Source organism: Diceros bicornis, chromosome 8, assembly GCF_020826845.1.
Source record: "Diceros bicornis minor isolate mBicDic1 chromosome 8, mDicBic1.mat.cur, whole genome shotgun sequence".
Classification (NCBI taxonomy): Eukaryota; Metazoa; Chordata; class Mammalia; order Perissodactyla; family Rhinocerotidae; genus Diceros; species Diceros bicornis.
In genome coordinates, this window is record NC_080747.1 from 55,423,920 (window position 1) to 55,448,110 (window position 24,191).

A 24,191-nucleotide genomic window follows, 5' to 3' on the forward strand; every position below is an offset into this window, starting at 1 on the left:
AAACTCATTGAATTTCTGATTAGATGAAGAAGTCACCCCCATAGCAAATAGCACTTCTGACAGATGCATTTTCCCCCCAAAGTCTCTGCAGTGTAGCTAGGTAGTTTTGCCCCTTCTTTCCAAGTATGGATACTATAAGTAAAATTAATGTAGGAAAGAATTTTTTTAAAAAATGAGTTACTTAAAAGAGTAGGTATTGCGTTCCAACCATTTACTTTTGCTCCACCACACCATCAATCATGCTAACTTGTCAAAATCTGAAGCCATACATGTTACAATATAAATCACCTGATTTATATTGAATTTCCAAATCAAAGTCAACCTTCAAATCAAAAACAAAAAAAAAGTGTTTTATACTCTAAAGAGGACAAAGGTAGATGTGTCAGATGAAAGGAAATTGGTGGTGTAAAACATGCTTCACAGAAGAGTAGAAACCCTGACAATCTCCTGATATTCCTAATTGGAAGGGAAGCTCTGGCTATAGGGTGCTCTATCCTACTTCTTGCTTAGTTGTTTTAGAGAATATGCAGTAATTATAGCATATAGGAATCAAAATGATGTTAAATACTTAGAAAATGTTCAATATGATTTATACTGAATATAGAATTAATCATTATGTTCCTGAGGCCTCAAACAGCATCTCAATTTGTTGAACTGTAAGAAATGAACAAAGTAAAGCACTATGATTTCAATAGTAGTAACTTCCATGTGTTTATATATTTACCTTCTCTTTTTATTTATTTATTTATTTATTTTTTTTTGTGAGGAAGATTAGCCCTGAGCTAACATCTGTTGCCAATCCTTCTCTTTTTGCTAATTAGCCCTGGACTAACACCTGTGCCCATCTTCCTCTAGTTTATATGGGACATTGCCACAGCATGGCTTGATAAGCAGTGCATCCGTCGGTGTCTGGGATCTGAACACTAGGCTGCAAAATTGGAGCACGAGAACTTAACCGCTCGCCACTGGGTGGGCCTCTATTTTTTCTTTTTCCTTTTTTTTTTTCTTTGGTGAGGAAGATCAGCACTGGGCTAACATCTGTCGCCAGTCCTCCTGTTTTTGCTGAGGAATACTGGCGCTGAGCTAACATCCATGCCCATCTTCCTCCACTTTTTAGGGATGCTGCTACACAAGCAGAGCCTCAGTGCGCACCCAGGATCGGAACCCCCGGCCACCGTAGCAGAGCACACGCACTTAACCGCCACACCACCGGGCGGACCCCTCTTCGCTTTTTAAAGAATAGACTATTTTACACCTTAATTATAAATCAAGTGGCAAAATCCTTAGGAGTGTCTTTAATCTCTAACTTGATAAGCTAAGGAATGGACAAGAATTTAGAAGAGTAGGAGAGGAATCTGTTCAAATCAGTGGCTAGATTAATTAGGATGACCCTATCAAGATTTCCAGCCAAACTCAAAGAAAACTACTCTCTCTTTTTCTTCTTTCCTGTCTTACCAATCTTCCAGCAACAAAACAGGCAACATTTTGTGACCAGACACATAATAGTTGCCACACAGGCTAGCAGGAACCCAATCACATCCAAAGAATGGTACTGGTACCACGTGAGATTGTGGGAGGCTGGCCTCAGGTGTTTGGCTCCTTTGTGGCGCATTACAAACTCGATCCAGAAGACTGCTCGGTCCAGGGGCTTCATAGGCTGATCATGGTGAATTCTTGATAACTTCATAGCATTCTCTTTATAGCTAAAGAGATTGGATACATAGAAAGCAACTTGTAAAATTCATTGAGAACATCATCTACCTAAAACTATGTTATGTCATTAAAAGTATACTATATAATTATATAATAAACATGTCATAGATGATATCACCAAGAGCACAGAATGTATAAAACAGTTCATTTCCTCATGAGATATTTCTAGAAAGGGTGGCCTATCAGTTGGAATTATTCAGTATTTTCTACTCTAAGTAATAATTGGAGCTGGGGAGAAAATAATTTCTGATTGGAAACAGCATTTAAAAAGTTCAGAATAAGAATGTAGATATGTCAGTTGAGAATACAGAATTTTGATTTCATTTGCTAAGTGTGGTGTTAAGAACAAGATAGTGACAGAAAGTAGCACTGAGGGGCAGAATTGTGATAAAGAGACCCTCTCTTCCCCCTGCAGGCTTTGGTCTGGAGTGTTAGTGTTAACAAAAGCTAGTCTTCAACAGTAGCAGGTAATGGTTTCTGTCTGTGATCTTCACGGCTCTGACATTTCACACCAAACCAAAAAGCTTAATGTGAACCTATGGGCAAAAAGTAGGGCCTGAGAGTGAGTAGATACTGGAAGCTTTGCTTCAAGCTATTGAGGGATGAAAGTGCCAGTGGTGAGAAGGGACAAGGGCAATAGTCAGATCACCAACCCTTCTAACTTCACTCCCGGAACAAAAGATCAGGCCAGGGTTTTGGTTTAAGATTTTGGATGGAAGACCTAGAAGGAGGATTTCCTTGGATGAGTGAATGAGTTGAAGGAAGGAGGTTATTCTTCCACACTGACATGCAATCATCATTTGAGAAGAAAATAGAACATTAAATTGTAGAGAACAGTGTAACATGTAGAGAGTCCTGAGGAAGAGAATCGAGAGCCATAAAACTTATACAAAGGCCTGTAGTCCTTTGTTTTTAAAAAAAACAAGGCAGGCTTTTCTTAACATGCAAGATTTTAAGGAATAAATACCACTGGACATATCTCAGGAAAACAAGGAAACAACAACAAAAGCTCCAAGTCACCTAAACAAAATATTTGGTAGAGAACAGGTTAAGAAAACAAAATCTCTCTAGAAATATACTCAGGTAATACACAAATGGCATCATTAAATCCATATAAATACCAAACTAAGGTTAAACACTACTGGAAATTGTGGTTGTAGACAAGATGTATTCGTTGTAAGCCTTAACAATATAATTATGATAATATATCAAAGGAAAATTAAGATGTGAAGGTTAAGAGACGAGGATGAGAGGTTGAGAAGTGACTTTAGGGAGAAGTCATTATATTGACCAAAATTGGAAACATTTTAAAAATAATTATTCTAATCACCAATATCAATATTTGTTCATGGATTTATATGTAATTTATAGCAAGTGATATATCTATTAAAGCATATTTATCCAATGCCTGGCCATTCTTTTATTTGATTATAGTTTGATTATAGCTTCTTTCTTTCCCTGAATATATTTATTTGAAATCAGATAACAAAATTAATGTAATCATTTATTGTTGAGAATTTATTTATGATCAGTCACGTTTATTTGAAATGAAATAGCATTACCAAGTAACATCAAAATGAAAGGGTTTTGTCTGCCTTAACTGAGCCATAAATGAAATATAACAATGTATAAGTTTAAGATGTACAATGGGTAGCTTGAAACACTTATATATTGCAATATTATTACCACTGTAGCATTAGGTATTACCTCCATCATATCACATAATTAGCTTTTGTTGTGGGTGTGTTGAGAACATTTAGGATTTATTATTAACTATACAGTATTATTAACTATAATCACCATGCTTTACAAAGATCCCTAGAACTTATTCATCCTATATCTGTAAGTTTGTACACTTGGAACAATATATCTCCACTCCCTGAACCCCTAGGCCCTGGTAACCACCAAGGTCTACCCTTTGTTTCTGTGAGTTTGCCGCTATAGAGCACACGTATAAATGATATCACAAAGTATTTGTCTTTCCCTTTATGACATTTCACTTAGCATAATGTCTTTAAGGTTATCCATGTTGTCACAAATGACAGGATTTCCTTCATTCACAAGGTTGAATAACATTCCACTGCATGCATATACCACATCTTCTTTATCCATTCATCCACTGACAGACACTGAGGTTGTATCCATATCTTGGTCATTGTGAATAATGCTGTGATGAGCGTGTGAGAACAGATATCTCTTCCATATCCTGTTTTCATTTCCTTTGGATATATACCCAGAAGTGGGATTGCTGAATTGTATAGTAATTCTGTTTTTAATTTTTTGAGGAAACTCCATACTGTTTTCCATAATGGCTGTACCAATTTACATTTCCAGCAAAAGTGAGAACTTGTTCCCTATTTTCCACATCCTCACCAGCACTTGTTATACCTTGTCTTTTCATGACAGCCATTCTAAGAGTTGTGAGGTGATATCTCAATGTGGTTTCCATTGCATTTCCTGATAATTAGTGATGTTGAGCCCCTTTTCATGTACCTCTTGGCCATTTGATGTCTTCTTCGGAAAAATGTCTATTAAGTACTCCTGCTCGATTTTTTTTTTCTTTTTTACTGAAGAGGAGTTGCCCTGAGCTAACATCTGTTGCCAATCTTCCTCTTTTTTCTTGAGGAATATTCTCCCTGAGCTAATATTGGTGCCAATCATCCTCTATTTTTTGTATGTGGGTTGCTGCCACAGCATGGCCACTGAGGAGTGGTGTAGGTCTGCACCTGGGAACTGAGCCTGGGTTGCCAAAGCAGAACACAGCAAACTTAGCCACTAGGCCATGGGGCCAGCCCCCCTGCTTGTGTTTTTGTGTGTGTGTGTGAGGAAGATCAGCCCTGAGCTAACATCCATGCCAATCCTCCTCTTTTTGCAGAGGAAGACTGGCCCTGGGCTAACATCTGTGCCCATTGTCCTCCACTTTACATGAGACATTGCCGCAGCATGGCTTGACAAGTGGTGCCTCGGTGCGCACCCAGGATCCAAACCCAGGCAGCCAGCAGTAGAGTGGGCGTACTTAGCCGCTATGCCATGGGGCCAGCCTCCCTGCTTGTTTTTTTATCTACATGGTTTCTTTGTTTGTTTGTTTTGTTATTGAGTTATATGAGTTCTTTATATATTTGGGATATTAACCCCTTATCAGATACATAATTTGCAGATATTTTCTCCCATTCCATAGGTTGCCTTTCATTTTGGTATCATACCTTTTGCTGTGCAGAAGCCTTTAAGTTCCCACTCGTTGATTTTTGCTTTCGTTCCTTGTGCTGTTGGTGTCATATCCAAAAAATCATTACCAAGACTCATGTCAAGGGGCTTTTCCTCTATGTTTTCTTCTAGGAGTTTTATGGTTTCAGGTATTACATTTAAGTCTTTAATTCATTTCTAATTAATTTTTTGAGCGGTGTAAGATAGGGATACAGTTTCATTCTCCTGCATACGATAGCCAGTTTTCCCAGCACCATTTATTGAGGAGACTATTCTTTTACCATTAAATATCCTTTACTAGCTTGTTAAAATTAGTTGACTGTATATGTGAGGGTTTATTTCTGGGCCCTCAATCCTGTCCATTGGTCTATGTGTCTTTTATTGCCAGTACCATTACTTTTTTTTATTACTATAGCTTTGTGGTATATTTTGAAATCATAAGTGTGACGCCCCCAGCTTTGTTCTTTCTCAGGACTTCTTTGGCTATTTGAGGTCTTTTGTGGCTCCATATGAATTTAGGATTGTTTTTTTTCTATTTCTATGGACCAAAAGACTTGAGAATCTGGTCACTCAACCCACTCTTCCTTTCCTGGTGAGGAACTCTTTCTACCTGGGCAGTCCCTCTTGTCACGGAGCAATGCTGGCTTGCAAATGGGATGATATAGGCAAAATGAAGCTATCTTCTTTCTCTTCTTGGGCAACTGTTCTCATTTATTTATTTATTTATTTTGTTTCTGTGTTGCTAAAATATTTTGACCCTAGAGCTCTCTGAGAAGTCATTTTGTTCATGGATAGTTCTCCAGTTATTGATCTCTATGGAGAGACAGAAAGGCTGGGACTTCTTGTCGCCATTTGGACCTCTCAATTTTAGTTCATTTTCTTTCCCTTGTTTTAAATTAAAATACAGCAACATAGAATATTTTTTCATTAAAAAGTAGCAAGATCCAGTATTTATAAAATTATTTCTTTTTCTTTTTACATATAAATTAGCAAAAAGAAATATCTGAAGTAATATTTCTCTATTGGTAATTGGTTATAGCTGCATGAAGAGAGTTAAGTGATTTTTAATTTTGTTTCTCTTTTTTTTTGGTTATATTGCTAAATTCTTAAAATGGTAATATCTATATTTTTTAAGAAATAAACAATAATTACTAGTAATAAAAAATATACATATGTATCTTTCTAATGATACCTTATTTTCTTTACCTAAGTTTAGTTTTTCTTTGAGGTTGTAATCTATTACCCATTAACAATAGGTGAATCAAAATGTTGCCATAGAGTATAGGAAGTATAAGTCCATTGCATTTGATATAAATTATGCAGTGGTGATTATTTAAAAGTAATGAATTTAAAATTGAGTGAAATAATTTGTTTCCAATACTAGATACTTCTCAGTAAAGAATATATTCTATACTCACGAAGGGTTGTTAATAACTGCCCTCAAAGCCTTAAGCAGATCCGAACTCGTCATTGTATGCAAGTCTACTTCAACAGCTGCCCCTTTGGCCTTCATACGAGCAAGATTATCAAACTGATCACCAAAAAAAGGAATTCCCACCACAGGGACCCCATGGTAAATAGCTTCATAGATCCCATTGGTTCCACAGTGAGCAATAAAGGCTCTGGTTTTGGGATGACCTAACAGGAAAAAATATATGATTATTCTAAGTTGTGAGAGATTCAGAAACAGAAAATAATGACACCTGTACAAATCATTGATTCAATTAGTCAGCATCTTCTATACAATTCTGTGTCATGAGGCCATGTATAAAGACATATAAACTCTAAAGAAAGCAGCAACTGGTTATTCCAGCAATTAAGTCATTCCATAAATCTCTGAGAAGATTTCTGTGTAGTTTAAATGATGGAGAGTAGTTGTCAGATGGACAAGTTGTTGGCGTAAGGAATACATTGATAAAAAAGAATGGAGGGATTGAAGAAATGAAACTCTTGTGTGGATTGGAAGGGGAAGTATGATGTGTGGGGCTTACATGGGAGAATGTTGGCATAGCAGGGTAGAAAGGTAGACCAGGCCAAGTTCATGAAGTACCTTGTTTAGGAAAATGGGATTTTGACCTTGATTTTATAGTAATATGGAGCCATTTATAATATTAGAAATGATGAAGAGAATTACCAGTTTTTCATTTTTGAGTAGTTATAATGGGGAAGAGAGAAGAGAGGTGGGAGAAAATGGATACAGAAACTCAGGAGGTGCTGCAATATTCTATGCCAAAGTTAATGAGAGCCTGATCTAAAGGTACGTTGACTCTGATTCTGAGGAGGTAGAGATTGTATCATAAACGGGAGAATTATAAATTCCGTATTCATGTCAGAGCTTGAAAGAAATTCTCTCCTTGTCCAAACTCTAGTCAGGCTCCTCTGAACTCTCTTCTCAACTAGGCCCTGATTTTTGGGCTTCTGTGTTTGTCTCTGCATTATCTAATTTTAGCAAGAATCCTACGAAATCAGTTTAGCTAGACACTCCCAGTCTCAATATCTGATCACCATTTATACCTGATTAGTTTCCTCATCTTTAATCATCCCCCACGTGATGCCTGATCACCCTGGCCTGCCATCAGCAAGAATATGATTAAGTCAGTTTAGCAAGAATCTCTCCTTCCCTCGAGGTTTCCTCAGAATAATTTTCCTTCCTGTGATTGTTCCGCTGCTCTGCTCCTCGGCTATAACATCCCTACTTTTCCTTGTTGTTTTCAGAGTTGAATCCAATCTCTCCGCTCCACTGCAAAAGTCCATTGCAGTAGTACTTATACTTATCACTATGGTCTCAAATAATGTGTGTCTTATAGTCTTGAACAAGAGTCATGAATAACTTTTTCTTTAAGAAACTCCAGAGGAAATATGAAGAAAACCTTAAGTGTTTTTTGTCCTTGTTTTCAATACAAATTTGTTGGATTTACTGGTACTGAGGAATCACTCAGATTATCTCTCATTCAACTTTGTTTAGTTTTGCTTCTCTTTGGTCTTACCAAGAAGATCATCCTGTGGAATCCACTCATACAGCCGTGTATTGGGTCCTAATGTATCTGGTTTCTTTCCTGTGTATCTCCACAGAACCTATTAAGATAAATGCCTTTACTTTATTAGAAGATTTTCACAATTCACATGATTCATTTACTTAGAATTAACCTAGTTCAAAGCCTCCATGTAACAGATGAGCAAACTAAGGCCGTAAGTGATTAAGTAATGCATGTTTGTAAAGGATTGAAACACAATTACGTTTTTAAACGCTTGCAATAATCCTAACAGATAGGCTATCATCATTAGGACAATTCTCATTTAGTAGATAAAGAAAAAAAAGGACAATCTGTATCTGAAATATTTACATATTGGTGTTACTAGGCCATTCTGGTAAGGGAAATTTTTTAAATGGAGTTTTCAGAAGCAAAGGGGAGGAATGTTACATTCACTTTAAGAATTTGTTAGTGTTTTGAACTTTTGTTGTTATTTGACAGTACGTAGAAACAAGCATTGTTTTTCTTTTATTACGGTAAAATATACATGAAGATATTTATCATTTTAATCTATTTTAAGTATACAATTCAGTGTCATTGAATATATCCACAATGTTGTGTAACCATCATCACTATCTACACCTCAAACGTTTCATTATCCTAAACATAAACTCTCTATCTTTAAACAATAACTCCCTATTCCCCTACTCCCCAGTCTCTGGCAACCTCTATTCTACTTTCTGTCTCTATAAATTTGACAATTCTGGGTACCTCACGTAAGTGAAATTATATAGCGTTTGTTTTGTTCAGACTGGCTTATTTCACTTAGCATTGTGTCCTCAAGGGTCATCCATGTAGTAATGTATTAGAATTTTCTTCCTTTTTAATACTGAGTAATATTCCTTTGTGTATATATACTACATTTTGTTTATCCATTCATTTGCTTATTGTCAACGATGCTGCTATGACCACTGTGCACAAAAATCTGTTCAACTTGCTGCTTTCAATTATTTTGTAAATACAGCTAAAATGTTGCTGCTTTCAATTCTTTTGTAAATACAGCTAAAATGGGAGTTATTGGGTCATATGATAGTTCTATATTTAACTTTTTGAAGAACCACAGAACAGTTTTCCACAGTGGCTTCATCATTTTCCACTCCTACCAGCAATGCACAAGAGGTCCAATTTCTCCACATGCTACTGACACTTGTTATTTTCCATTTTCTGATAATAACTGTCCTAATGAGTGTGGAGTGGTATCTCATTGTGCTTTTGATTTGCATTTCCCTAATGATTAATGATGCTGAGTATCTTTTTATGTACTTATTGGCTATTTGTATACCTTCTTTGGAGAAGTTTCTATTCAAGTCCTTTCCCATCTATGAATTGGGTTTTTACTGTGGTTGAGTTATAGGAGTTATTTATGCATTGTGGACATTAATCCCTTATCAGATATATAATTTGCAAATATTTTTACCAATCTGCGGACATTGTATTTTACTGTCTTAATAGTATCTTTCGATGCACAAAATTCTCTATTTAATGATGTCCAATTTATCTACTTTTTCTTTTGTTGCCTGTGCTTTGGTGTCTATGAAATTATGGCCATAGATAATTTCATTATCTATGAAATCATAGCCAAATCTAATGTGAGAATGATTTTCTCCTGAAAGTTTTACAGTTTTACCTCTAAAGCTTAGATCTTTGACCCATTTCAAGTTAATTTTTGTATATAGTGTAAAGTAAGGGTCCAATTGAATTATTTTGCATGTGGCTATCAAGATTTTCCAGCACTATTTTGAAGAGACTGACTTTTCTCCACTGAATGGTCTTAAACCTTTGTTGAAAATCAATTTGCTGTATATGGGAGCATTAATTTCTGACTGTCCTCTAGTCCATAGGCTTATGTCTGTTTTTCTGCCGGTACCACACTGTTAAATTTACTGTGGCTTTATAGTAAATTTCAAAGCTGAAAATATGAGTCCTCTAACTTTATTCTTTTTCATGATTGTTTTGTCTATTTGTGGCTCTTGCAGGTCCACATGAGGTTGCAGATTGGATTTTCCATTTCTTCAAAAAAGGCTGTTGGAATCTTGATAGGCATTGCATTGAGTCTGTACATTGCTTTGGACAGTGTTGACATCTTAACCACATTGTCTTCCTATCTGTGAACGCGGCATGATTTTTCATTTGTTTAGGTCTTCTTTCATTTCTGGTAGTAATAATGTTTTATAGTTTTCAGCATACAAATATTTCACCTCCTTGGTTAGACTAATTCTTAAGCATTTAATTTATTACTTGCCCTTTTAAATGGAATTGCTTTTTTAATTTCAGATTGTTCATTGATGGTGTATATAAGCACAACTGATTTTTTTTTTCCTTTTTGTCGAGGGAAATTGGCCCTTAGCTCCATCACCAATCTTCCTCTTTTTGTTGGGGAAGACTGGCCTTGAGCTAACATCTGTGCCCATCTTCCTCTATTTTATATATGGAACACTGTCACAGCATGGCTTGATGAGCAGTGCATAAGTCCATGCCTGGGATCCAAACCTGCAAACACCAGGCTGCCGAAGCAGAGCGTGCAAACTTAACCACTAAGCCACTGGGCCAACTCCTAAACACAAGTGATTTTTGTGCGTTGATCTTGTATCCTGCAACATTGTTGAATTTGGTTATTAGTTCTAGTACCTTTTTGTGGATTCTGGGTTTTTTTTTTTTTTTGAGGAAGATTGGCCCTGAGCTAACATCTGTTGCCAATCTTCCTCCTTTTTTACTTTTTTCTCCCCAAAGTCCCAGTAGATAGTTGTATGTCATAGCTGTACATTCTTCTAGTTGTTCTATGTGGGGCGTCGCCTCCGCATGGCTTAATGAGCGATGTGTAGGTCAGTGCGCAAGATCCAAACCTGCAAATGCCAGGGCACCGTAGCAGAGCACGTGAACTTAACTGTTACGCCACCAGACCAGCCCCTTGTGGATTCTTGAAGGTTTTCTACATATAGGGTCATGTCATCTGCAAATAGAAATAGTTTTACCATTTCCTTTCCCATTTAGATACCTTTTATTTCTTTTTCTTGCATAATATCCTAGGCTAGAACTTCTGATACAATATTAAATGGTAGCAGTAAAAGCAGGCATCCTTGTGTTGTTCCTTATCTGAGGGGGAAAGTTTCAGTTTCTACCATGGAGTAAGATATTAGCTGTGGGTTTTCCAAAAACATTCTTTATGATATTCATGAATTTTCCCTCTATTCCTAGTTTTTTGAGAGTTTTTTTTTCATGAAGGAAGGAATATTGGATTTTGTCAAATTCTTTTTTTGTGTGTAAGTTGAAATGATTGTGTGTGTGTTTTTTTTTTCTTCATTGTATTAATGCATTATATTGATTTCTTATGTTGACCTACCCTTGACTTCCTGGGAGAAACTACATTTTATCATGGTGAATACTCCTTTCAATCCTCTGTTGGATTTGATTTGCTGATATTTTGTTGAGAATTTTTGCATCTTTATTTACAAGGGATCTTGAGTCTGTAATAATTTTTTCTTGTGATGTCCTCATCTGACTTCTATATCAGGGTAAATCTAGCCTCATGGAACCATTTAAGAAGTGTTCCTTCCTCTTAAATTTTTTGGAAGACTTTGAAAAGAATTAATTTAATTCTTTAATTCTCCTTTAAATGTTTAATATAATTTTCCAATGAAGCTATCTGCCCCAGGACTTTTCCTTTTGAGCTGTTTTTGATTACTAATTCAATCTCTTAATTTGTGATAGGTCTGTTGAAATGTTCTATTTCTTCTTCAGTCAGTTTAAAAAACCTGTGTGATTTGGGGGGATTTATCTATTAATTCTAGTTTGTCTAATTTATTGGAGCACAGTTGTTCATAATAGCCTTCTTATAATCCTTTTTATCTCAGTAAAGTCAGTGGTGCTCTCCCGATGTTCACTTCAGATTTTAGTCATTCGCATCTTCTTTTTTCTCTTTGCCCCTCTACCTAAAAATTTGATAATTTTGTAGATCTTTTCAAACAACCAAGTTTTTGTTTCATTAATTTTCTCTATTGTTTTTCGATTCTCTGTTTTATTTATCTTTTCTCTAGCCTTAACTATTTCCTTCCTTCTGCTAACTTTCGGTTTAGTTTGCATTCCTTTCTAATTCTTTAAGGTATAAAATTAGGTGAATGATTTTAGATATTTCTTCTTTTTCAATATAGACACTTACAATTATAAATTTCCCTCTGATATCTGCTTTAACTGCATCTCATATGTCAGTCTGTTTTATTTTAATTCATTTTAAAGTATTTTTTAATTATCCTTGCCACTTACTCTTTGACTCTTTGGTTGTTAACTTCAACAACATACAAAAATTCTACTCCTTTATAGCTCCACCCTCCTTCCTGCTAATGATGTCACAAATTACATATTTATACATTGTGTTCCTAATAACATAGACTAATAATTGTTTTTTTGCACTCTTCTTTTAAATCATTAAGAAAGTAAAAAGTGGAGTCACCCAAAAGTGCAGTAATACTAGCTTTTATAATTGCTTTTGTAGTTACTTTTACTGCAGATCTTTAGTTCTTTATATGATTTTGTGCTGCTGTCTAGCAACCTTTCATTTCAACCTGAAAGACTCCCTTTTGCACTTCTTGCAGGGCAGGTCTAGTGGTAATGATCTCCCCCAAATTTTGTCTATCTGGGAATGTCTTAATTTTTAGTTCATTTTTGAAGAAAATTTTGCCTGAGAATTTTATCTTTCAGCACTCTGAGAATACCAACCCACGGTTTTCTGGCCTCCGAGGTTTCTGGTGATAAATTGGCTGATCATCTTATTGAAGATCATTTATGTAATGAATTGTTTCTCTTTTGATGCTTTCAAGATTCTCTCATTGTCTTTGTCTTTCAACAGCTTAATTATAATGTGTCTTGGTGTGGATCCCTGGGTTTACCCTTCTTGAAGTTTGTTAATCATATTGGATTTTTAGATTCATCTCTTTCATTAAATTTGGGATGTTTTCAGCCATTACTACTTCAAATATTATTTTTCGCCATTTCTCTGATGCTAAGACTCCCACGATGTGCATGTTCATCCACTTGATGGTGTCTCACAAGTCCCTTAGGCTTTGTTCACTTTTCTTCATTTATTTTTCTTTCTGTTCCTCTGACTCAATAATTTCAATCATCCTTTCTTCAAGTTTGCCAATTCTTTCTTCTGCCTGCTCATATCTGCTTTTAAATCCCTGAGTCGAAGTTTTCATTTCAGTTGTTGTACTTCAGCTCCAGTATTTCTTTTTGATTCTTTTTATAATTGTTTTCTCTTTATTGATATTTTCATTTTAATCCTATGTTTTTTCTTCTATTTATCAATGTCTACCTTTGGTTCTTTGAGCATCTTTAAGACAATTATTTTAAAGTTTTTGTCTAGTAATTCCAACATCTCAGCTTCCTCAGGGATACTTTCTCTCAATTTATTTTGGTCTTTTGAGTGAGCGACACTTCCCTATATCTTTGTTTGCCTTGCAATTTTTGTAGAGCCCTGGACTTTGATTCTTATAATGTATTAACTCTAGAAATAAGATTCTTCCCTTTCCTTATTGTTTGATTTTTTTTTTTTTTTTTTTTTTTTTTTTTTTTTTTTTTTTTTTTTTTTTAGTGCTGAAGTGTGTCTCTTTGCCAGGAATCAGCCTGAGGTGAAAGCTTTACATCTTCTCAGACCTTTTCTGAGCCTGTGTCTCTCCCTGGATATGCATATGGCATTCTAAATTCCACTGAATTTGTGGCTGTTTTAGAATGGCCTCATTCTTTAATGTCTGACTCCCAAATGGAGAAAAAAGAAATAATGAAAAATAAAAAAAATAGTGCTGCTCCTTTAAATCTCCCAGAAGCTGCTTCAGCTAGTGGGGTTGAAACAATTGTGGCCAACTTCCATGCCTCCACCTCAATGATTAAAAGCAGCAATCAACAATCAGAAAACAAACTCAATATTTGGACGATATGGTCCTTAACGCCTATCCTGGTTCCACCAAACCATACCAGGAATACAGGCATTGGCCTGACCTGGGCTCAGTGATGGAGGATTTGAAGCTGTAGCTATGCTAAAGGCTGAAATTGACTGATTTTAATTAATCACTATTTACCAGCCAAGTTTTCCCCTGGAAGTTACAAGTGTTTAGATAGACTTCAGAGTTCTAGTATAGTTACTTCTTTAGACAGTTTCTGCAAGTACAATTGTTGTTTAGGTTAAGAGACAGATCCTTGGTGCTTTCTTATCCATTCTGATGTCACTCCTAAGCATCATAATTTAATGCAATAGAAAATTCAATATTTTTATGAAGATCCTTTTTAGATTAAATATTTAAATCAGTACTGCTTTCGTAAACAACTTTTGAAAGAAATTTGGTTATAAAGACAAGTATTGTTGTGGTCTTTTAGAACTTAAAATGACATGTGTCTATTTTAACTAAAGCTAGAAAGGAAAAGTATCCCTGATAGTATAAAAACAACATTGCTCAATTATCATCTAGAATTAAGTTAATAAAAAGACTCATATTTTGTAGGAGCATCATAGAGTGATGCTCTACATAGAGTGCACAAATCTTTTAAATGTTGCTAAAAATTTTAACTTTTTAAATAAAAGAGTCATTATTTAGAAGTACTCCACCAGAGCCTGTTCCAAAACCATTAATTAGTAGGAAATATTATCCCAAGGAACCTTGTGAATTGAGGTCACATTTTTGAATATCTTTTCCTTTACTCTTTATCATGTTAGTTGTGCCTTGTATGCCTGCCTCAGGTGTGAAAAACAAACAAGAACAGCAAAACAAGATTAGATTACATAGAAGCCTTAAAACCCAGCCATAAAGCTGACAGATTGTTTAAGATCACTGAATGATTTAGTTTTAGTTCATTATTTAAAGAAAATACTGCAATATGTTTTCCTGATAGTAATGCCAGTTTTAAAGCAAGATAGCAGTCAAACATTAGTAGCGACCGTCTTCTAATATTTAATACTTTTTCTTTAAGGCTCAGTTAAATTGACACTAACACCACCAATAGTTTTTCCTACATTTGTAAAGTACATTTTTAAGGAGACCTACATGGATTTTCAAATAGCTACCCCTCAAAAAATAAGACTATCTGACCTTCTGTGGAATCTGGGCAAGGGCTGATGCAATTATGTTAGACTTTTCTTCTGTAAGGTTTTGGATCATTGATCCCAAAGTGAATACCACAATTCCATCTTTTCCAGCGCTCTGGACAAACTCTTCTAACTCCTGTAAAGAAAACAGTGTTTGTAATTTGAAAGTCTAGAGTTACAAGAATAAAGTAGTAACACAACTTTCTCAATGTGTCTGAATTATTCAAACAGTTCTGCCTTTTCATATATTAACAATTTTAAAGTATGAAATATGACCTGAAATCACTGGTTATTAGGCAAATTAAAATTATTTACGTTGAAGGTTTCCATCTAGCATGTTCTAAATAGTTTTGAGGTATTTGTGTTTGTGTGTTTGTGCTTACAAATTATTGACTACTTATTATCTTCTGCCATGTGCTCAGCTCTTTGCGTGCATCATTTAACAAAAATGTACGGTAATCTTAAGAGACGTGTACATTTGTGAATGAGAAAGCTGTCTCAGAGAGATTAAGTACTTTGTTAAGGCTATACAGCAGTAGGTGGCAAAGCAAAATTTCTGTGAAGCTTGTTGATTGTAAAGCCAATGACCATATTCAATGCTCTCTACTGCCTTCCAACACCCTCTCCACGATGCTCCAAATGAAGAATACTTGAATTCTACTTTAAGATAAATAGCTCTGGTACTTTACTTCATATTTAGATACTTTGAATATTATCATTAACTTTACTCCGAAACAGTCAGTATAATGACATGCTAATCGTATATTTACTGTTTTTTTGTATTTTAAATTGAAATTTTCTTTACTTTTTGGTTCCATTTGTCTTTTTATAGGATTCCATAAACACATTTAGGAATGAGGTTGCCGTATAACTTATTGACCAAATAAGGAATGCAGAAATACCTATAATGCATTCTCTTGGGATAACAGTATTATCATGGAATATATATGCCTACAGTATATAGTAGAAGGGTGGATAAAAGTCATTATATATTTAGCAAGTCCTGTAGAACAGACAATGCAGATCTATTCTTAATGTAACCGTGGACTTTGGTTGATATTTATGCGTAAATGTTGGTCCATTGATGGTAACTAATGTGCCGCACTGATGTGGGATATTGATGGTGGGGGAAGCTGTGTGTGGAAGGACAGGAGATAGGTGGAAATTCTCTGCACTTTCTGTTCAATTTTTCTGTAAATCTAAATGGATCCAAAAAAAGGCTGTAACTTTTAAAAATCACAGAAACTACATATCTGTCACCTGAGATTAAGACACAGTATTGAGTAGCTACTTACTAGACATGGCATTGGCACCTCAAATTTAGCATGCCCAAATATGAACACATTATTTTCCCTCACCACTGCTCCTCTTTCTTCCTCATCTTAGTAAATGCCAATATTTTCATACAGAGAAGCAAATTAAAGGAAGACATACAAAGAACAAAAGATCAAGGATTCATTCTTGAACTCTCTCCCTTAAACACTTCATCTCCAGCCAATCATCAAATCCTATTGCGTTTCTTTGTAAATACTTCTTAAATATCTACACTTCTACTGAAAATCACTATCACATTGTAGTATGGATCTTTATAATCTCTTGCAGGAACTCTTGCAACTATATGTTAGCTCATTTCTCTACTTTAAATCTTGCTTCATTCCAAAAAATTCAATAGCCAAGATTTACGAAAGAGTAAGCTGTATCACATTACTGCTTAAAAATTATACATTGATCCTTCATTGACCTTGAATTTGAAGTAAAGAAATACTTGGTATTGCCCTTTTGTTTTTTCATAACCTATCCTCTGAATACTTATCCAGTCTATTTCTCTCCTCTATTCAAACGAAACAGTTAATCATTACTGCACTTCTGCCAGATTTTTTGGATAGACCATCATATCTCTATGTGATCCATTCTCAAATTATTATAATTTCCTCACTATTGTCCATTTCTAAGATGATGTGATGCTAAATAACATGGAACTACAAAATCTTAGTGGCTTACAACAATAACTTCATTATTTCTCACGCCATATGTCCATCTATCGAGCTGCAATTGGCACATATGTTCCTTAATCCAGAACTCAGGTTGACAGAGTAGTCAATATTTGGAACACGGCCTGTCGACATATCAAGGGAAAAGAGAATTCTGGAATATCTGGACCAGACAATTATGTGTTAGGCGTAGAAGTGATCCATGACAATTTAGCTTGTAGTTATGGCCCAGAGAATATTTCCATGGTTCCACTAAACTCAAGACTAGTAATTTCACTCTTATCAAATATCTGGCATACTTGATGAACATCACTAATGATTGCCATGGTAATTTTATAAGATATCTATTGCAGTATAATATTTTAAGAGGATAATGTCCATTAATTCCTGTGTCCATGTTTTCAGTTTGAGGGTCAAACATTATGAATAATAAACCAGAAATTCTTCCAAAAGACAAATACTCGAACAAGCAAAAATAGGGACATTTAATTACCTTAGGTAGGGGCTTTGCAGGCTTGCAGTGTAGTCCTCCAACAAATTCAAAATTAGGTAAATAAGGGTAAGGAAATTCAAAATCCCAGGAAGTTCGAATCAACCACATTTCAGCTTTCCTCATAGTCTCACATAATGTGGTAGGTTTTCCTAAATGAAAGTGAAATAAAAAACAGTCTGATATTTTAAGTAGGAAATGTTTTACCAACCAATTTTCTAAGAAAAATCCATAAAGATGTAATATTGGGCATGTGTAACCCATGTGAAATCAATGGGCCTCCCCCTACCTAGAGTATACCATAGTGAGATTATGAATAACCAAACAAGAATTTAAGTGTAGAATAAGGTCAAATGCCTGCTGACAATACAATCTTTTTGCTTGAACTAAGCCTGAGCCCTAGTTTATGCTCAGAATTGGCAAATGCTCCCAGCAGGAACAAGATACTCAGACAGTGATCCTCAGCTCACTATGGTAGAGTTTCTCCTCCTCTTCTGAAATTCCAATTTATCTCATCCTTGCTGCTCCAAATGTTTTTTGATATCTTTCAAAAACGACTTTTGCAATTTATCCACCTTTTTCTAGTGTTTTCAAGTGTGCCGCCATAACTAATTACATCCTATTAGGAAGAGAAATCTTTTAATAAATTTTTGAAAGTGATTATCTCTTTTGCTATACAAAATGAAAGATCCTGTGTCACACGGCTTTGTTTTCTTTGAAGATATAGCTCTACATAATAATCTGGTGGCAAAATATTTGCTCTTCTGAGCTGTTTAGCTGGCAAACAGTTCAAAAGGGGTACCTTTACACTGAAGTGGCAGCTGTTAAACGTTAACAGAGTAAGAACTCAAATTAGTGACTCTGAATTAAATCTTTCTCCATAACTTGGAACCAGAGCGTCATTTGCAAATTCTGTTCCGTTATTGTGGTATAAGGAAGCTTCCCCAGATGTTTGATGTCTTTTTGAAATTATATTCAGTATTACTCATACAAGGAAAATCGTAACTAATATATGATTTCCCACCATATGGCTTTTTGAATATTCACCTTGATGTTCTAAGTGCACTAAAGTTTTGATCAGAAAATACGAGGGATTTTGAACTGACCAGAACAATCTATCCATATAAGAGATTAGAAGCAAATATCAATACTTTATGAGTTTGAGTCCGGTAATGACAAATGTATCCAAAATTCAGTTTTACATTGATTACTTATCCCATTTTCATGCCTTATTGGTGTCAGTCATGGATATGATCTTGTTTTCTTTGTGTGATGCTTCACTGCCTCATCCTTTTTATGACAGTTTTATTGAGATATGATTTATATACCATTTAAATACACAATTGAGTACTATTTAGTATATTCATAAAGTTGTTCAACAATTACCACTACTTAATTTTAGAATATTTTCACTACCACCAGAAGAAATCCATTGGCAGTCATTCTCCATTTCCCACTTTCCCAGCCCCGACAACCACTAATCTACTTTCTGTTCTACTTGCCTATTCTAGAATAATCTTAATTCATTTCATATAAATGAAATCATATGCTATGTAGTCTTACGTGCTTGTTTCTTTCACTTAGCATAATGTTTTCAAGGTTCATTCATGTTGTAGTATCTATCAGTAGTTCATTACTTTTTATCGCTGAATAATATTTCTTTGTATGGACATACTTCATTTCGTTGATTCATTCATCAGTTGATGAACATTTGGGTTGTTTCTATTCTTGGCTGCTATGAATAATGTTCCTATGAGCATTCATGTATATATGTTTTCATTTATCTTGGATATATACCTAGGAGTAGAATTGCAGAGTCAAATGGTTGATTCACTCTCTTTCATAAAAAGATAGTATCTTTTTCCCATTAAATCTCTACTTCTAGATAATAATCTAGCGTGCTTGATGCATCTTTTTGAAATGAAGACAATATAGTACAAGAGGAGTAAAAAAGAAAGGATCTGAATAAAGAGATTATGAGAAATGTCTCAAATTTGGAAATCAAAAGAAACTACAGTATGCACTTTTTATACCATGCTGGGGTATTTTTGAACAACGAATGAAGGATTATTTTGTTCTTTAGAAGAGTATGCCTATGTCAACCTCTGTAATTTGTTATTGATTTACTATGAATTTTTGAGTCCAGATACAGTCATGTTAAATGTTAACTTGCATATTTCCGAAAATATCACCTCCCAAATTACGATTTTATTGTCCTATAGGCTATCAATCAGTTTTGTATCTAACCTGGTACTATTACCTTAACATTCCTTTTTTCTTCCCAAAAGGTTTACAAATAATTCCTCAAAATATTTTTTGACCAGATTTGCCATCTTACTGATTTCCTCCTCAATGATTTGAATATATCTATGGTATGACTCAATAATTCTATAAGAGTTAAGAGTTATATTTTTAAAAATGTGAAAAATATACTTATAATACATTATAAAATGAAATCCTAAATTCTGAATAACTAAAGAATCTATAACTAATAGCATTTTTAAATTTATGAGTCAAAGAAATGTTTTCCTGCTATTTTTCAAGCCTTCTTTCCTCTTTCTCAGATTATTAATATATTCCTAGAAAGAATATTCTAGAGTGCCAAGAATTAGGAACGAATCAGAGACAGAGTCATGTCCTATCACTAATGCTTCACTATGTAAGAGGTTCCAAAACTGAGTATCAAACTGCTGGAACCAGAAGTAAATAAACAATTTAGGTCCAGCAGTAGATCAGCCGCTACCTAATCCAAGACTCAGAAAATGTCTCCAGGATGAGATTCTAAGTTACCTTTTCTCAGTTTTGCCTCTTGTTGCTTGAACTCTGACCATGGATAGGTGATAGGTGCAGGAGTTTCTGCCTGCATTCTTTTTAGGGTTAAGTCTAGAAGATATGAGCACCTACTTCTGTCACAGACAGCGCAGAAAAAGTCTCAATGTAATGTATTTGCCTTGATTAGATCATATGCCTCCCTGAACACCTAGCATATTCCTGGGCAGAAAATTTCTTTAGACGCTCTCATATTTGTTGTGAGTTGGTTAGGAAATAATTTCTCAAGGAAAATTTAGAACAGATACCAAAAAAAAAGGAAAACAGATGCTGCTTAAAAAATAAGAGATCACAACTATAAAGAAAACTTTAATTTTTTTTAGGAATAATCTTAAACTTTAGCAGTGATAAGGTATTAGAGATACTTATGTTAAAATTGTTAACAAGGAAAACAATCGTAAAATTCATATGGAACCACAGAAGACTCTGAATAGCCAAAGCAATCCCTAGAAAAAATAACAAAACTGGAGGAATCATCTTTCCTGACTTCAAACTATATTATAAAGCTATAGCAATCAAAACCATATGATACTGGTATAAAAACAGATATGTAGACCAAAGGACAAGAGCTCCAAAATAAATCCATGCACATACAGTAAACTAATAATTTCCAAGGGAACCAAGAATAGTCAAAGGAAAAAACTCACTCTCTTCACTAAAAGGTGCTATGAAAATTGGATATTCACATGCAAAAGAATGAAACTAGACCCCAATATTACTCCAGTCACAAAAAAATAACTAAAAATAGATTAAAGACTTAAATGTAAGACCTGAAATTGTAATACTCCTAGAGAAGAAAATAGTAAAACAATTCTTGATGTCGGTCTTGACAATAATTTTTGGGATATGATGCCTAAATCATAAGCAACAAAATTAAAAATAAACAAGTGGGACTACATCTAATGAAAAAATTTCTGCATACCAAAAGAAATGATCAACAAAATGAAAAGACAACCCAAGAAATGGAAGAAAATATTTGCACACCATATATCTGATAAGAGGTTAATATCCAAAACACATGAGAAACTCACACAACTCAATAGCAAAAAAACAAATAATCCAACTAAAAAATTAGCAAAAGACCTGAATAGATATTTGTCCAAAGAAGATATTCAAATGGCCAATAAGTACTTGAAAAGATACTCCAAATTACTAGTCCTCAGAGAAAAGCAAATCAAAACCACAGTGAGAAATTACTTCACACCTGTTAGGATGGTTATCATCAAAAAGACAACATATACCAAATGATAACGAGAACGTGGAGGAAAAAGGAAACCTTGTGCACTGTTGGTGGGAATGTAAATTGGTGCGACCACTATGGAAAACAGTATAGAGCTTTATCAAAAATTAAAAATAAAATTACCTTATCATCCAGCAATTCCACTTCTGGGTATATATCTGAAGAAAAGGAGTTCACTATCCCGAAGAGAGGTCTGCACTCCCGTGTTCATTGCACCATTGTTTACAATAGCCAAGACAAAGAAACAACTTAAGTGTACATCGATGAATGAATGTGTAAAGAAAATGTGGTTATATAAACAATGGAATATTACTCAGCCATGAGAGAAAAGGAAATCCGGCCATTTGCCTCAATATGGATGAAACTTGAGGGAATTATAGTAAGTGCAGTAAGTCAGAGAAAGAAAATACTGTTAGATATCACTTACACGTGAAATCTAAATAACAAAAAACATATACAGAGAATAGATTGGTAGTTGTTAAATGTGGGAGTTGGAGGGTGGGCACAATAGATGAAGGGGTGTTCAAAAGGTACAAACTTTCAGTTCTAAAATAAGTAAGTCTTGGGGATGTAATGTGCAATACAGTAACTACAGTTAATAATACTATATTGTATATTTGAAAGTTGCTAAGAAAGTCGATCTGAAAAGTTCTTATCTCAGGAAAAAAATTTACAACTATGCGTGATGATGAATGTTAACTAGACTTATTATAGAGGCCATTTCACAATACATATAAATATCAAATCATTATATTGTACATCTGAATTTAATATACTATATGTCAATTATATCTAAAAAAAAAAACCCCTAAATAATGTAAGCAGGGTACTGATTCCTCAAAGAAAACTAATATCAAAACGCAAAAATCATTATTAAGACAATCACGTGAACAACTTTTTTAAATTAGTAAAAATCAATTATGCAAAAGGAAAAAAGAAGGGGTAAACGGACTTGCTGAAATATAGAGAAACATTGTGCTCAGGGTCAAAGCTCACTAGTTGAAGTCTAATGCATTTTTAAATAGAACAACAATAAAACAGTGAAATAAGTTAAAAAATCTGGAAGCATGGTCCTTCAGAGAAAAATCTTTCATCTTTTTCTTCTTCGGGAGACAAGAGCAGATGAAACCAAGATATATGTATTTATTTTCTAGTTTTGTGCTCACCACATGACGAGCCCTGCACCTAAGCACCTAAGCCTAGATAGGATGCAAACGAAAGCCTAAGAAATAGCAAGTTAATCAGAAGGAAAACAGTGTATAAAAGACTTAAACAAGAGAGAAATAGTCCAAGGTATTGGAAATCAAGCACATTGTTAGATGTGGGTAATACAGATACTCAAAAAAATTAGTAGCAGCAAGTAGGACTTTTGTATAAACGTAAGGCATATTCCTTCTCTGATCTGTTGTAAGTACTCAATCATCTAAAACAAACCAACAAAAGAATGTTTTTTTTTCACTTAAAACAGCTTTGCTACTGTTTAGCCACAGTTGAGCTACTCCAAGACCTCACTTAAAAACACCTTTTTAAAGTTTTTGTACATTCAGATAAATATTTACATTTTACATACGAGATAAGAATCTTTATTACACGCAAATTTCTCTTACCTAAAACCTTGCTATAATACTCATCCCATTCTGGAAGTAGAAAATATAAATATATCACATCATTCATTGTGTACAATAACCAATTCTCCAGCCTCTGTACGAAAGTCATGTGGTCTGTCAGCCCTGATGTGCTGCCAGGAACGTAAGAAGAAGGGGTGGGAAGCCCAGCACACGCTCTCTCAAAGACATTCCCATCAGAAAACCGAAAAGAGTATATAAATGGAATATTGAGAAGCTCAGCCAACAGCTCCCCACAAAAGCTTAAAGGATCAGCAATACAGATATCAAACTTAGCTGCCTGTAGCCTGCTGAGTAACTCCTTATTTGAGACAGCACTGTCACATACTCTTTTGAATGTCCTGAAAAACTTCTTGATCATTTCTGTCAGTTTTGCTGGTATGTCCCACCATGAAAGTCTAGGCAGTTCAAAAGTAGCAGCATAGAAAATTGTATTGAGCTCTGCCATAAGAGTTTCTTTAGTTACTGAAAGTTGAAGGATCTCTACATTAAAGGGAATCTTGGTATGATCAATCGTAAGGCTAGGTGAAGGTACCAGGATGGTTATTTCATGCCCACGAAGATGGAGTTCTTCCAGAATAACTTTTAAATTAATCCAATGACTAAAATCCATAGGCCATACAAGTACTTTCCCAGTCCTTCCAGAGTCGAAGAAACACAGATACAGCATGAAAAGGGCACAGAAGCCTTTCACAGTCTTCATGATCAGCTCCTGCTCGAACAAAACCTGGGCTTAAACCAAGTGCATGAAGTTCACAATCCAAAGACCTCTTCTTTGACACTCTCAACCAATTTATAGTAGGTTGGGCTGAACTTTGAACAGCACACTTTGTATTATTGACTACAATTAAATGCAATTGCTTTCATAAAAAAAAAAAAGGTCAATAAAATGAGGTAGGAAGAAAATACTAAGAATCAGAGTTTTGAAATTTCTCTTGGAGGATATGAAAATAAAGAGGATTCAAGGTTAACGCAGAGCTAAAATAATTTCTAAA

At 34.8% G+C, this 24,191-nt stretch overlaps 1 protein-coding gene across 1 annotated transcript; it reads right to left on the bottom strand.

Moving 5' to 3' along the window:
* Positions 1-1,100: 1,100 nt before the first annotated feature.
* On the bottom strand, positions 1,101-23,899 carry LOC131409658 (UDP-glucuronosyltransferase 2C1-like). The gene is made up of 6 exons (XM_058547203.1): positions 23,179-23,899; positions 17,506-17,654; positions 15,026-15,157; positions 7,905-7,992; positions 6,336-6,555; positions 1,101-1,703 (listed from the first exon to the last, which is right to left on the bottom strand). The coding sequence occupies exons 1-6, from the start codon at positions 23,897-23,899 to the stop codon at positions 1,424-1,426; spliced, it is 1,590 nt and encodes a 529-aa protein (XP_058403186.1). The 3' UTR covers positions 1,101-1,423.
* Positions 23,900-24,191: the final 292 nt, after the last annotated feature.